Here is a 16,476-nt window from a genome sequence, read left to right as displayed (position 1 = left end):
GAAGTTCAAATTTAACTGGCCTTCCTCTCCCTCTCCCTGTCTCCCTCTCTCTCTGTCTCTGTCTCTGTCTCTGTCTCTCTGTCTCTCTGTCTCTCTGTCTCTCTGTCTCTCTCTCTCTCTCTCTCTCTCTCTCTTCCCTCCCCTTATCTCCCCACCTCCCTCCCACTGCCGCCACCCCCCCATCACCCGCCCACACACACATGCAAGTCTGGCAACCCTTCTGAGATAGGAACGACCTGCAAGGAGGTTCTTGTATGTGGAGCAGAGTGAGTGGGACAAGCAGTGTAAGGGTTGAGGTCAGATTCTGTAAATTCTTGCTATACATTCCACATTTTATTCTGGGTGCAAGGAAAAGCCACTGAAGGGTTTGAGTTAGAGTAGGGAGTAATTCAGTTTAGGCTTTAACACGATCATCTGTATAGACACTCACTGGGGCAAGAGTTGTAAGCAGGGAGGTGTTATGACTTTCTTCGCCCTTCCAGTGCCGCCGTACAGCAGGACCAGAGTGAACTTGTTGTGAAGGATTTTATATAGAAGATTTAGGCAATGATACTTTAATGTTGAAGACTGAAACATGCTTGCGGGACTATAAGAACCAAGTGTGTGGTTTCTATGGGTGTCGCACAGGGATTAAGCACACAGGCTCTGGGGCTGCAGATGAGATTCAGCACCCAGCCGTGGGTCTTCCCGGGGCTGGTGTTTTCATCTTGCATGATCAGGGGCCTTTCCCAGAAGATTATTTGAAGAGCAAATGAGGTAATGTGTGTTAAGTGCTTAGCCTAGTGCTTGGCTCCTAGTACGTTGTAGCTTTTGTTCTTATCCTTTGTCTTCTCACCCCATAGCCATATACATAGCCATTTCTAACAAGCATTTTGGCCAAAATATTAATCAACCTAGTTGTCTGGTGCACAGGACGGGTCTGGGTAGCTGAACTACTTACACGTGTAGGTATCTTTTACCATTTGCATTGCCGCTTTGAAGCATTAGAAAGTGGTGGGCTGGGGGTGCAGTGGGGTAGAGAAGTTTTTTTTTTTAAGCATATACCTTCATGAGTAACTTCATTCAATATGCCAGTATAACAAATGTATGTGTATGTGTGTGTGTATATATGTATATATGCAGAGATGTTTATAATCAGTGTATCAAATAGTCGACTATAAGTAAAGTTAACTGTATACCCTTTTGATATGTAACCAATTAGCTTGACAAGATGATGGAAAAAATTTTTTCAGATCTTATAGCATAATAGAATTAAGAGATCACCTGAGCCAACACCTTCATTTTGTAGATGAGACAACTTGAAAGCCAAAGGGTTTAAAGTTATATATGCCTCGTTGTTTGTAGAGTTGGCATAAAATCCATTTTGGCCGATTCCACATTCAGTCTTCTTTCCCCACCCAGCAGCTCTCTTGTCCTTCACTAAGCTTGGCCTTTACGGTGGCTCTAACGTGTGCTGGTCAGGGGAGCGACAGATCTCAGTTGTCACCCAGCTCTTCTCACCAGTGAGCTGACCTCAGCAAGTTTCCAACCCCTTTAAGCCTTGACTTCCTCCCACGTATCCTGGCGAGGGGCTTCAATGCTCTAATGTATGCAAGCCTGTTTGTTTTTTTCCCCCGAGACCCTGACACACCATAACCTTCAGTAAATGATTGGATGCTTACATAATGTAACCCCTTTAGAAATTATTAATAAATGTACATTGTTTTAAAAAATCATAATATGCACATTAGTATAAAGAAGAAAATGAAAAGCACCCATAACACCGTTGTCCAGAGATAATCTCAGACTTTTTAAATGCATTTTTCTCATTTAGCTTTGACTGCACTTTACAATCTGAAAAATGCAGCATGAAATTCTGTCAGTGATCCATTAGAGCAAAATGCTTAACATTAATCATGAGAGAAGAAGCCATAACAGAGCCTGATCATTATTCTTTCAAAAGAATAGAACATTACTAGTTATGCCAGTTGTACCTAACTAAGTACATGCGTAGATACGTTAAATTTCTTCTAGTTTTGCTGTCCTTTTATTTTTCCCCCCTTTAAATTCCAGTTTGAGCTATATACTTATCTACCAGAAATTTCTTTTTTCTTAAGTATGATGAATTGTCGTCCATTCTATTGGACCTTGAAAGAGTGACCTCCTTGAGCTCTGTTTATGAATTTCGATTCACATTGCTCATGAGTAAGCAGCAACATCTTCGCAGATCAAAGAAGTTTAAATCACTGGGAGAATGGATGTCAGAAATCAAATTGGTTAATTTTATATCTTCTTGTTTAAGAAAGTGATTTAAAGCGCCCTCTCAGTGGAATATGCATTAATGTTCCGCAAGTCTAGGCTGGCTAGTCTTTTTATGTTTTTGCTGTCTTCATTTTGTTGCCTAAGGCTAGTGCACTAAAAAGATTACTTTCCCTTGAAGAAGCTTCGTCTTCAAATCAAAGGTTATTAGAGTAATGGTTCTGCTCCTTTATTGATTGTTGTATGTGTGTGTTGCCATGAACTCAGATGGTTTTCAATTCTTGGACTTACGTAGTGATTTGTGGACTATTTTAAGGCTATCCAGTTTCTACCCTGGCACAGGGCTTGGGGCAGGGCTGCCAGCTTGTAGAAGTCAAGTAGGGATGGGAGAGTCCAGTGCTCCAGCCTTGTGTGTTTGTACCGAGGGTAAATACTGTCCTAGGGAGAGCACCAGGAGCCACAGTTAGGAACTTGTGGCCAGGGCAATGCGTGAAGGAAGGCGGAGACCACAGGCCAACCTAGGACACTAGGGTTCTGACAGCCAGGAGGAGATGGTAATAATGATTTGAAATAGAAGGGCATCCAGATCAGGAAGGCAGTGGGCTCATTCTGGGGTCCAGCTTTCCTGGTAGGATGCTGTGCTGGGGGGTTAAATTTGTTAAAGGAGCCAGGGTAGATCAGACAGAAAACGGATTAGGAGATTGAGTCATTAGCCTTGAGCAAGATTTTCCCCGGGTGTTATTAATGACCCTTATTGAAGAAAGGGTTGCTCATTTGAGGGCTGTTTGTTTCTGAACTTGGAGTCACTGCAGATGTTGGCTTTCTTCCAATCCTGGTAATTCTCTGAGGTTTCAGAAAGAAATATCCCCACCCCCTTCCCATGGAGAAATTGGTTTATGTGTAATTCAGTTATCTTATTAACCAGTTATCCTGGTTAAAACAACAACCTTAATAACCCACTTTCCTCATTCTGTGTCAAGAATGTTCATGGTTGGGTTTTCCTCCGTTACGAGTGAGTATGTAACGGTTAAGATTTCTCACTGAGAGCTAAAATAGACCGACTCCATTTTCCATACTTTCAGGGATGCCCTTGAAGCCTTGCAAAGCATTATCCAGTCATTTAGAGTAGCAAGAACTGAGATAAATGATCAGTTTCAAAGAGGAATGAAAGTCCTGAGTATTCTGCAGGGAAGTCATGTTTTAGAAGATCACCTGGGACTGTATTTTCATCAGTGAGTTTTAGAAGATTCTTTTTAGGGGGAGGAGGGAATGAACGGACTCTCTTTTAACAATATCTGATCTCACTAATGTTTCTCCTTTTGGTTAATTTTCTTTATTCATAGTCTTGTTTCATCTTTCCCAATATCATGCTATTCAGGAGGAAATTTTTTATGTGACACGTTGCTGTGTACACTTAGTTATTTAGTGTGAGGTTGACTGCAAATTTGTACCCTGTTTGCCCATCCTCATCTTTTTCGTGTGGGGCTGAAGGTCTCTCGATCAGATCTGCAGTTTATTCTAAGCCTTCATGTTGTAAATATGCTTTATAGCATGTTTTATTGAGTCCATTTACAAAAATTTAATTTGAACTAGATAATTCAGTCTGGCCTAAGAATACAAGATACAGATAGATGTGTGTAGTGTTACTGGGGCCAACTGGGTCTTCAACCTCTTTCAGGCTTTTCTGCTGGTTTTCCCTCATTTTTCTCATTTGTGGAGTTCAAGATATTGCCTTTCATGGTGATATTGCTCTAAGGTCTCAGGAATTAGACATGAGCACCCAAGGCAAGTTAGTGGGGGTTTTTTGTTGTTTTTTTTGGTTGGTTTGTTCGTTTTTTAAATAGTAAAACCCATTTCAACTTTACTTATGTCCCCATTCAGAAAGTCTCCTTTTGAGTCTCTGAAGCCACTCACAAATATGGTAAAGTCTAATTTTATTCCACAAGAAGAAAAAGAGAATATTGTACTTTTCTTATCCGGGGATTCCACCCTCCCCCAAGCTTTGCTGCCCTCTGCCTATTGTTTTCAGATCCTTGGCAGGCAGATGGCTATATGCAAACCACCCAGTTATTTTGATCTTAGTAAATAAAACATCACCTTGCATTAAGCAAAGTTTGTAGATTAGTGAAACTGCTGTTTCTTTGAAAACTCACCCAGAGCATTACTTATCCAGGAGGCTGTGATCTCACACATTTCCCTGCATTCTTAGTGACCTTCCAAGGATATCCCTCACCCTCTCGCTTTGTTCATTTTTATAGGTCTGCCTGGCCATAGGAAAATTATTTTCCATGGCTCTTTATTATCCATCTTTAATGATCTCATTACATGTTAGTAACTGGGTGATATGTTATCTTGGAATTGTATGGCCAGTTTTGACAAAGGGGTCAGACATCAATATTACTCTGCATTTTTTCATCTTTCCTTTACGGAGAAATTGTGAATTTACCTAATTTTCTTTGGTAACCTTCACTGAAGTGATTTCTGTAAAACCTGACGCTTTTCTTTTCTCTGTCCTCCTCCCCCACAACTCAATAAACTCTTGTGCCTTGACAGAACAATCCATCTAACAGAATGGCTTTCACAAGATTGCTGAGGGTTTTTTTTCTTTTCATCTCTTTCTCCAGTACATTTTACCATCTTATTCCTTGTGATAGCATGAAGTGAACAGACAGAAAAGGAAAGGAAAGCCTCGATCAATTAGCTTTAAATTATCAGTTGCATTTCTAATTCTGAGATAAATGATTGAATTGTATGACTCAAATGCCATGCTATTTCCTTTCTAGACATGCCACAACAGATAAAGAATCATTCCTGTCCTTTTGCTAAATAGTCAGAGAGACACTTTTTCATTCTCATTCCCCTACTGCACTGTTCTAGTCTTTTAACTTTCTGCCAAAAGACCCCCTTCTCCTTCTGCTGTAGAAACGTGAGGATTAAATGATTAAGGGGTCATCACGGTAAAGTACTTTGAAGGACAGATAGATGTAAACTTAATCATGTGCTCCTTGGGACCTTTGCTGATTACCGTTTTATCTGAAAGGGCACCTATCTGTGGAGTGCTAACTAAAAGCATGGGTCTTTGACTACTAATAATAATAACCCACTTAAATACAGTACCCACTGAGTGTCAGGAACTGTGCTCAGTGCTTTGTACACACGTTAATTCATTTACAGATAAACCAGCATACTTAGTGTCTCTGATTTATATTTTTCAGGTTGAAAATTGGTGTCCTCATTTACCTTGGAGAGCAAAAAATCCCTATGAAGAAGCTGATCACAATTCATTGGTAAGTGATTTCGGAAACCTCTTACTAGGCTTGTGATTAGAGTCTGATGCCAAGTAATATAAGTGGAGTCTCCTAGAAATGCCACCCGTAACCTGAAATAGTGATAAACTGAAGAACTTCTATAAGTTAAGTCAACCAGTTTGCATATATTTATCGAACAATTATCTGAGCGTTCCTAAGCGATAGATGTAGAAGTGCTCAATGATCTAATGAGGGTTATGGTTGTAAATAGTGATGGTAACTGTGTGAATGCTGGAATACACCTGTGGGAATTAGAGGTAGTGGCGATCTCAGCCTAGGTAGGGGTCAGGAGATATGGCCAAGAAAAGATGACACTGGAACTGAATTTTAAATGATGAATGAGTTAAGACTGGGTCAAGGAGATAATTTTTTGTCTGATTTTAGGGGAGAAGGTGCACGTACTAGAGTTTCACATTTTCAGGGAGTAGAGCATGGTTCAGTGTCACAAGGCCTTGCATGTTTGGAAGAGCTGGGGTGAAGATGAGATTGGAAAGGTAGGTAGGAGACTGCGAAAGGTTTAAGTCTTTAGTCTTTAGACTGGGAAATCAGCTAACTTTTTTTTATAGAAGACCAAGTAGTAAATATTTTCATCTTTGGGTGCAACTACTCAAATCTGACCTTGTAGCACAGAGGACAGCCATATACAATATGTAAATAAATAGACGTGGCTGTGTTCCAGTTAAAGTTCATGTACAAAAACTGGCATCAAAGGGAATTTGGCCCAAGACCTATATTTGCTGACCCATGCTTAGATTGAAAACTGTTGACTCTAGGAGAGACATGCTCGGATGAGTGTTGAGAATGAACTATGGTGAATCCATACTGAAAGATGGATTTGGTATGTTTTAGATGTTACGTGAAAAATACTGTGTCATTTTTTTTTTTTCCTGTTATTTCGATCACTGGTTATATCCAGCTATATTACAAAAATGTTCTTCCTGGCTTTTAAAATTATTCTGGCCTGAATTTTACATTTTATTTAGTTGTGATAGGAAAACATTATTCCTAGCTTTTAAATTCTTTAGAAAATAATGAACTTCTGTTTGTTTGGACTGGGAAAAAACTGGATAAGGAGCATGTATTTTCCCCACTTAATTTTATGGACAGAACAAGTCTTTATGGCAGCCTCCACAATACCAGGTAGCCTGTTAAGAATTGACTTCAGCTTTCCCAGTATCCTGTTGCCCTACAGTAGACTGAAGTGGCCAATAAATTCCGGTGTAGAGAATTTCAAGGTACCTCAAGTGTACTCATTATTAAAAAATACATTTTAACATAGCTCAGGGCTTTGCAGTGACTCTTCTTTCTTTCTCAATTTCTAATTTTTTAAACGATGTGCCTTAGAGCAGATTAGCAGTCAGGGGTCTTCACTTCAATTTGCAGTCCCAGGACCTTAAAGCAAACCCGTGCAGCAGTCAAGACTCACTTTTGAAGCCCTGTATGTAATTGAGTATCTCTTTCAAGTTTTTAAATGTCACGTCATGAAAACCATTATGGTTTCTGACTTTTTATCATCTATTCATTTTTATTAAATTTCTGTTTCTAGGCGGAAATTCGTACAGATTTTAATATTCTCTACAGTACGATGAAAAAGCATGAAGAATTCCGGTGGATGAGACTGCGGATCCGGCGAATGGCTGATGCTTGGATCCAAGCAATCAAGTCTCTGGCAGAAAAGCAGAATCTTGAAAAGAGAAAAAGGAAGAAAGTGAGTTTGTAATTAATTCAGTTCAGTTAGATGCCAGTTTTCTTTTTAAATTTGATTTTGCTTGGAAACAGGATTTAAAAATGTCATGTCTCAGTGATAGTTCTTCGGAGGGGTGGAAACTGCTCCGTCTCTCATACATTCATTTTTGGGATTTCCTGTCCCCGGTTGCAGTCATTTTACTTAGCAAGAACCAGTATACATGCTTCTTAGGTGAAGCTAAGCAGAATATTTGCCTGTAAGATTTTTTCCTTTGAATCATCTGTCTCGGTGGTGTTGAGAAACTTAGCATTCTTTACCTGAATACAACCTTTGAGACCTTCCTGTTACGTCATCATGACAATTTCATTTTTTGGGTATTCGTCGATTCTGGGGTTTGGGTAACTGATGAGTCCCGTTGCTGCTCTGGTTCTCCTGCTTACATTCTTGAGCGAGTGATACTATAAATTAAACTTGAACCAATTTGTTTCAAGTTCATGAGGAGATGGTTAGAAAACCTCTAGAATACCCCATGGAAAATCTTATACCCTATTAGTTAGAGACTAAGTGGCTGTGGCCTTCGATTAACTGTTCTGATTACAAATAACTGAGCAAAGTAAAAGATCTGTTTCTATACCTAAAAATAAATTTTAAATGCGTTTGGTATTCCTAATTTGATGAAGTTGATATACCCGAAGAAGAAAATACAGATACACTTGCTGAACCTCAAGTCACACTCTAATGAGTCAGTCTTGCTTAGATCCCTTGAATTTATGAGATAGCAGGATCAAACATCCTAGCACCAACCAAGTAGTCTATAGAAGAGTATCTAGACAGAGATCCAGATGGGCCATAAAAAGAAATAAACAGTATTTCTGTATAACCCTATGCAGTAACCTCCAGGATATATCGTTAGGTGAAGACATGTTAGGTGGAGAATAGTGAATATTATTTTTAAAGGAGAGAGGAAATTTACATATCTATACCTACATATATACATATAGACACATATACACACATATATAATATACATACGTAGTTCTTGCTCATATTTTTTAAATGGAAGGATAAACCATAAAATTTTTTTTTAAAAAAAGGGATAGTGGTGATGGTTTCATAACAGTGTGAATTTACTTAATGACACTGAACTGTATACTTAAAAATGGTTAAAATGGTAAATTTTGTGTATATTTTACTACAATTTTAAAAAGATCAAATAAGGAGAGGGAGGGAATAGTGTAGAGGCAACAGTTCTGGAAACCGGACTCTTCTGAATATATCCTACTTCGTAGATTTAATACTGGAATTATTTTGTGTAAAACAAAATTTAATTACCCCCCAAAAGCAATACCTAAAAATCACAAGGAATATAAAACAAATGAACTGACTGCATATCACATTTTACTATAAATACATAGAAAAGGACTAATCTTAGTGACTTGAGAACAAAGTTGAATATTTCTGACGGGATATCACAAAGGACAAAAACTGCAAAAATATAACAATTTTTACTAATCCCATAGTAGATGGTGAAGTTGATATCCTCATTTTGAATTCTTTGTGTTTATTGGACTAAAGCAAATAAGTAATCATGTTAGTGTCCTTAAAAAGTGGGATTTTCAGAGGAAATAACATGCCAGATGGATAGTGTCATGTAAAGATACTAAAATCCTGAGTTTGAATTGAAAAAACCAGAATGAACTCATGATTAGTTTTATCCTTAAGAGAAAATAAATTTTCTAGCTATGTCCACTGAAAAAGCCTACAGTGATCATCTAGAACACCCTGAGCACCAGACTTTGCTCTTTAAATACCATTTCCACTAAATGGTAGAGGAGATTCTTAGAAAATTGGCTAAGGTCTGAGACAGAAGTTGCACATGATGAGCCTGAAACACTTTGTCATACCAGGAAGCAAAGAAACTATCAAAGATTACTTAGGATTATGTCAAAAGAACTTAGAAGCCAATTTGAGCAGCCTCCCATTGGCCAAGATGGACAGTTTGATAATAAGAATAATAGCTGCAACTTATTGAAACATGTCAAATATACTTATATCCATGATTTTTTATAACGATTTTTTAAAATCCTCATTGGTCATTATGAGAGAATGCTAAAGAACAAATTTTGAAAACTGGCAAATAAAGGGAAAAAATGAAGTATTTACTAGGGTCTTTGTTTTATTTTGTTTTGTTTTATGTAAACTGTATTTCAGGATAACCAAGTAGTTGATGAAAAGTAGTTTCTTTTTATAGAAGTATTCCAGCTAATAAATGCAGAAGAAATGATAAATATCACCATTTTGCCACTCCTAATGGATTAATGCATTTCATTAGTGATCATCAGCAATTGATGCTTAGTAGATGTTTAGTTGCTAACATCACAAAACAGTGATTGTTCCCACCAGTGGAAGTACACAGTACCGCCTATAAAGTAGCATTAGCAAATGTGTGTGTGTGTGTGTGTGAATTTGGTTATATCCAAAGATCTAATTACTAATTTATCATAAATATGAGGGACAGAAGAATCTGTTATACAGTCAGCAAAATCCAGAATGTGAGAGAGACTATGGGAAATACCACCCAGTTTCTTTGACAAGTAAATTACAAGCTCCTTCTCAAAAAAAGATGATAGGGTACTACTATAGGTTAAACAAGGCTAAGAGATGTATGAAGCAATTACAATTTACACACTTTATTTGACTTCTGACTCAAACAACTACACTTGAAAATATAAGGGACACTTGAAATGTAAACACTAACTGGATATTGGATGATATTAAGAAATTAATAGCTATTCTAGGGGTAATAGTGATGTTATGATATATTAAGCGAGGGTTTCTTATAGAGACACAAAGTGAAATGTTTATAGGTGAAAGCATATGATGTCTAGGATTTGCTTCAAGATAAGCTAGAGGGGTTGGAAGAAAATGAGGGGTGTACATTCAATAAGATTTGTCATGAGATAATAATTATTGAAGTTACATGATGAGTGCAGTTGGAATTGACTATGTCATCATGTCTGCTTTTGTATGTGTTTGAAATTTTCCATGTTAAAAGTATAAAAATATTCTCGCTGTAGAAAAAAGTCCAATATTGTTCAAAGATATTTTATTGTCCTGGCTTACTCTCCTTTAATTCTGACTTTCCAAATATATCCTTTTTAAGAGCAGGATATCTGTTCATACCTCACGCTCTTAGCCATACTAAGGACAACAATGACTTTGTTTCTCTAAAACAATAATGAAAAAAGTAATTTCCTTCCCTTCTTTATACTTTGTAGAAAACTGCTTACCTTACATTAGAACGTAAGCCTGACTTTAGCGTTGGTTGATCGCTCTTTGGTGTGTTACTGTGGAGTCCATACTTGATTCAGTGGAAATAAGTATGCACCTCTCTTTTTTCTTTTTTCAGGTCCTTGTTCACCTGGGACTCCTGACGAAGGAATCTGGATTTAAGATTGCTGAGACAGCTTTCAGTGGTGGCCCTCTTGGTGAATTAGTTCAGTGGAGTGATTTAATTACATCTCTGTACTTACTGGGCCATGACATTAGGATTTCGGCTTCACTGGCTGAGCTCAAGGAGTAAGGAGATTACTTTTCAATTTTAAAATCAGAATACAAAAAAGAAATTGTAAACTCTTAAAGCCCTCTATTAGTGTGTAATTTCTTTTAGAAGAAAATGAAAGTGATAATTCACTAAACAGGAGATAAGAAGATTATTTTCAGGAGCTAAATACATACACTGTGAAAAGGATAATATGTTTTCATTGTAGCTACAGGCTCCAGAGGCTTCATAAATGAATGCCAGAAAATTCAAAGCAAGGAGCTTATTCTTTGCTATAACAGGTGCTTCCAACATCTGCAGCACAAAACATTATTGACTTTCCTAATTCCCTGTCTCTTGCTGAAATTCATACCATTCCCTACTCAACATCAAACTATCTAAATCTTGCGACGGGGCAGGTTCCTGTGTATAATTTAATTTGGATAGAATGAGTTTCCTGAAAGCCCTGAACCAATCCTTTTTCAATTAGCCAACTTTCAAACTCTGAGTCTGTTAACTCTACCTGGGTTTTCTGTTTCACTGAAACTTGCTTCTAGCTCTAGCCTTCTCTTAATCGCTTTTAGATGACACAGCTGGCCAAGCAGGCATGCTTAGAGCCCCTTCCATCCTTTTGCGTAACTGCCCACTGAGACTTTCCACCGAACAGCCAGGTTATCCTCTGCCATATGTCAGATGTTCCAGAAGAAACACCTTCAATGAACATTCTAGAGATGAAAGGGGTATTCAAATATGTCCCATCCTGCTTCTACTTTATTGTTCAAGATCCTGACTGACTCCCAGAGAAGACACTTGTATTAGGTCCCAGGTCCACAGTAGTGGCAGTGTTGGGGTGAAAGCAATAGCAGTAAGATAACATCAGTTGTCGTTTGTTAAATGATTTCCATATTCTGAAACCATGATATATAAGGGCTTTAGTTTTTCGACAGTTATGACAGCCATGATGACTATTAACAGCTAACATTTGTTGAGCACTTACTGTGCATCAGATACTAAGCATTTTACATGTTTCATCTTCTTTAGTCCTTAACACAAACCTGGAAGTGGATACTGGGTACTGCTGGTCTCTGCTGAAACCGAGGTTCAACCTACAAATGAGTTGTGTGAGGTTGCGTGGAGAATACGTGGGAGAGCCAGGACTCAAGCCCTATGTCTGTCTGACCTCACAGGCGGTGCTTCTGTCTACTGTACCGCGTTGTTCCTTTGCGATCTGGATAAACCTAGGGTCTCCTGAACCCTTAATCACCACTCTGTCCCTTCGGCATGCTGCCTTCTGTTGCTTCCCCGCTGCTTGCTTTAAAACACATCGGGTACACAATCTATGAAGTGGATGCATTCATACAGTTAGCACTCATTCCTCCAGTGCCTTATGTGGGCTGGTTTTTGGTATGGGATATACAGAGATGACCAGCATGTGGTCAAGGAGATGCTAATCTTTTTATAATTACAACTAATACATTACACAATAATCACACCCATTACAATGTGATTAGTACTAATTGAAGTGTGGACGGTAGAGTGTAAGCACGGGGAGTGCAGAAACTGTTTGAATATTTTTCTCTACTGTGTAGTTAGCGCCTAGAATAGTGCCTAACACACCATTGGGGGCTCAAACTATTAACTGAACAAATGAGTGAAAGGATGAATAAGTGGGTGAATGAATGGGTGCGTGAGTAAACAAAAGGCATACTGTTGGAGCCCCAGGGACAAGTGCTTACTAGGGAGGTCAGGAAAGGAACATTAGGGGTCTGTCAGGCAAAGACATAGTTCGATGGTCAAGGGGAACTTCGGTGACAGCGACAGATGTATTTTATTTAACAAGATAATTGTGGAAGCAACATAGCGCAGTGGTTCCCAAACATGCCTGCACGTTACAACCACCTGGGGAACTTTGTAGATGCCCAAAACCCAGACCATATCTCAGACTAATTAAATCACAACCTTTGGGGATGGAACACAGGTATAAGTATCTTTTGATGCCTCCAGGTAATTCCGATGTACAGACAAGTTTGGGAACCACTGAATACAGGGTGGACCTAAGAGTCAGGAAACTGCGGCCAAGTCTAGACCTGCCTGTTTTTGTTAATGAAGTTTCATGGGAACACCCACTGTTTATATTTTGTCTGTGACTGCTTTCATTCTACAATGACGGAGTTGAGTAGTCGAGACAGAAAATGTGGCCTTCAGAGATGAAAGTATTTACTATCTAGTCCTTTACAAAAAAAAAATCTTCAGGTTCTTGGGAAGAAATTGGTTACAGGTAACCAGAGGAGAGGAGCAAGGTGCCTGAGGTAGTTTGGAGCTATAGAGCAGAATCCTGTTTATGTCAAAGTAGGGTATCTATCCCTAATTTGAAAGGATTCTTATGGGATGTGAGCAGGAATAAAAGGCTTCAATGATGACCTATTTCTAGGTCATGCTAATGGCAGTACCATTAACAGTTATTTACTTCCACATGTAAAGTTGTATGTTGGCTCTCTCTGAGTACAAAGGTGGGTTGGTACGGATGGGTGGATGGAAGAAAGGGCAATGAGAAAATATAAACTGTAATGCCAGGATGTAATACAGTCTAGTCAGAAGGAACAATTTGATGTAAGAGAAGAAATTCGGAAATAGTACAAGACAATATAGAATGAAGTTTCTACTGTAGAGGCTAGAAATAGAAGAGGTCAGAAATAGGAGGTCATTAAAGGCTGGCATAATAAGAAACAATAGTCACTGAGGATCTTGTGTACATTAGTCACTTTCTACTTAGTACCTCATCTAACCACCTGAAGAAGGCCTGAGAGGTTGCTTTCTTCTCTGTGTCCATTCTGGTTGTGTGCTGGGTTTTTTGTTTGTTTTATTGTTTGAGGATGAGGAAACTTTTTAAGGTTACGTAACTTCTCTAAATCTCACAGTTGCTAGATAGTTGTGACATTCAGACCCCTATCTTCCTTGGTTTCAAAGGCCATGTTTGTGTACCACCATTTCCTTTAGCAGAAGTCAGAATCAAAGCTCTGGATGGGCCCTGATGGGCAGGAGGAATTTGAATAAGCAGAGGGTTGGGAAGGGCTGTGCCATTCTCCCTGATAAGGATTCTTTGATGTTTATTTGCCTACTAAAGTCGCTAAATGTAGTACCTTGAAGTAAATTTTTCTTTCCTCTCTTCCCTTTCTCTAGAATAATGAAGAAGGTTGTGGGAAACCGATCCGGCTGTCCAACTGTAGGAGACAGAATTGTTGAGCTCATTTATATTGATATCGTAGGACTTGCTCAGTTCAAGAAAACTCTCGGACCCTCCTGGGTCCATTACCAGTAAGTGCCGCATGCTGTTCTTAAGTTTGTATAGTTTTGATTTTTTTTTTTTTTTTAACACGGGTTACATGATTACAAGTAGAAAAAAAAACACTTATCAATATTATCTTTTGAATCGTGTGGAGTATATTTTCCATTCCTTATTGAAATTTAGATTCTCATAGTGACGTTTTACTTTCAAGGGTTCTTCATTATTTTCATCAATTTCTTGTAAGAATAGAAAACAAGTGTCCAACCTCCTTTTTACCATTCCTAATACTTAGCATTCCTCTCTCAGTATGCCTGCCCCACCCTCATCTGCTTAATCAAATACCGATTTTGATAAACTGTGGACAGTGTCATTTCTGGTGTTTCTTAGGTTTAAGATAATGACCCATTTCTCTTCGCTTTTCCCCCATCAGTATTCTTGTGATTCTTGGAAGAGAAAACTGGAAATAGCTTGTCTGAAGGCTGGGGTCTTGTACTTTTTAAGATGAGCCTCATGCTTAGTATCATCAAGTGCATGTATTACTCTGTACAGTCTTTGTTGTTTAGCAGAAGAACTTAGTATTTCTTTGGGTGTGGGATTGGGACTGTGATTTACTATTTGAAACAATATTACATGATACACAGCATGACACTAAATGACATTGAATTATATATTGAAGTTTGTTAATTTTTCCACTTTCAGTCTTTCTGAAAAAGGCTTAGTCTGTTGCTACTATCTCTCTGACACTACTTTTAACACACATATTTTTAATAGAGTGCGAATAGCTGTAAATCTCAGCCTTCAGCAGGCAAAAGTATCTAGTGCGAGTTTAATAATACTTACTAAGGAAGAGTAATATGCTTTTTTGTTGTCTTCCGTTTATTACAGTTGATCCTGGCTTTTATTTATGGCATGTAAGTTTCCAATAAAATTTAAAAGGTGAATAAATTTTTCAAATATAATAGACATACAATATTATATTAGTTTCAGGTGTACAACATGGTGATTAGACATTTATTTAACTTACAAAGTGATCACCCCAATAAATCTAGTGCCCATCTGACACCGTACATAGTTATTAAAATATTACTGACTCTGTCTTATTGCTATACTTTACATCCCCGTGACTCTTTTGTAACAACACATTTGTATATTTCTTAATCCCTTCCCCTTTTTCACCCACTACCCAACCCCCCTTCCATCCAGCAACCATAAAAATTTTCTCTGTATCTATGGGTTTGTTTCTGTTTTGTTTGTTTAGTCTGTTCTTTAGATTCAACATGTAAGTGAAATCACATGACATGTATCCTTCTCTGACTTACTCCACTCAGCACAATACCCTCTTAGTTCATCCATGTTGTCACAGACGGCAAGATTTCATTTATTTTTTGGCTTAGTGATAGTCCATTATATGTATGTACCACCTCTTCTTTATCCATTCATCTATTGATGTACACCCAGGTTGCCTCCATTATCTTGGCTATTGTAAATAATGCTGCAATGAACATATGGATTCACATGTCCCTTTGAAGTAGTGTTTTGGGTTTGTTCAGATAAATACTCAGAAGTGGGATTACTGGGTCCTTCTTTGTCTCTTGTCATAGCCTTTGTTTTTAAAGTCTGTTTTCTCTGATGTAAGTATTGCTACCTAAGCTTTTGTTTGTTTCCATTTTCATAAAATATCTTTTCCCATCCCTTTACTTTCAGTCTATGTGTGTCTTTTGATCCGAAGTGAGTCTCTTACAGGCAGTTTATGTAAGTGTCTTATTTTCTTATCCATTCAGCCATAAAAGGTGAATAAGTTTAAATAAAATAAATATTATATTTACTTCATAGTGTCGATGGTACATGAATTTGGGTAAAAACTGTGAAGTTAATACCAATTTTTCCAGTGATAGTAGATGTTGACCTATAGTTTGAGCCGACTTCCTAAGAAAACACTGAAAATCTTTCAATTAAAGTGACTTGGAAACCTCTTCATGTGTTCCATTTCTATCAATATTTGATAAAGAAATGTTTCGATATTTTTTTTAACTAATAAATGAATCATTAAGCCTGAACTAGGTTTCTTCATTTCAAGTTAGCTTATAGTTTAATATTATTAATTTTAAGCTCCATGGTTCTGTCAGATTGGAAATCCTTTAGAATTGAAAGAAATGAAAATTTAAAATATTAAGAATCTTCTCAAACACAGAGAAGAAAAACACCATTGTCATAGCATTTCCTTGCAGTAGCAGTGATTTTCTCACTGGGCAGTGAGAACTTCATAGGCAGAGGAAAGGGATTGATTGAGAAGAGACCTTCTGCTTTTCATGGCCTTTGTTTATAGGTGCATAAAAAAGCAAAATTAAAATTTTGATTTGGGCCAGGATAGATAGCATTTTACCTTCTGAATCAGGTTTATCCTGGTTTGGGGTTT

The 16,476-nt window shown here is 37.9% G+C and overlaps 1 protein-coding gene across 7 annotated transcripts in view; it reads left to right on the top strand.

Annotated features, from left to right (window-relative positions):
* Positions 1-16,476, top strand: part of MGAT5 (mannosyl (alpha-1,6-)-glycoprotein beta-1,6-N-acetyl-glucosaminyltransferase) — a 301,985-nt gene that overhangs the window by 212,454 nt on the left and 73,055 nt on the right. For all 7 annotated transcript variants that reach the window (XM_023527509.1, XM_023527513.1, XM_023527510.1 and 4 more), the window contains 4 exons: positions 5,454-5,525; positions 7,093-7,254; positions 10,643-10,812; positions 13,955-14,089. In XM_023527509.1, the coding sequence (XP_023383277.1) occupies positions 5,454-5,525; positions 7,093-7,254; positions 10,643-10,812; positions 13,955-14,089 (539 nt within the window). The remainder of the gene's footprint in view (positions 1-5,453; positions 5,526-7,092; positions 7,255-10,642; positions 10,813-13,954; positions 14,090-16,476) is intronic.

Source organism: Pteropus vampyrus, unplaced genomic scaffold, assembly GCF_000151845.1.
Source record: "Pteropus vampyrus isolate Shadow unplaced genomic scaffold, Pvam_2.0 Scaffold17, whole genome shotgun sequence".
Classification (NCBI taxonomy): domain Eukaryota; kingdom Metazoa; phylum Chordata; class Mammalia; order Chiroptera; family Pteropodidae; genus Pteropus; species Pteropus vampyrus.
Note: the sequence above shows the minus strand (reverse complement) of the source record. Positions and strands in the feature narration are given on the sequence as shown.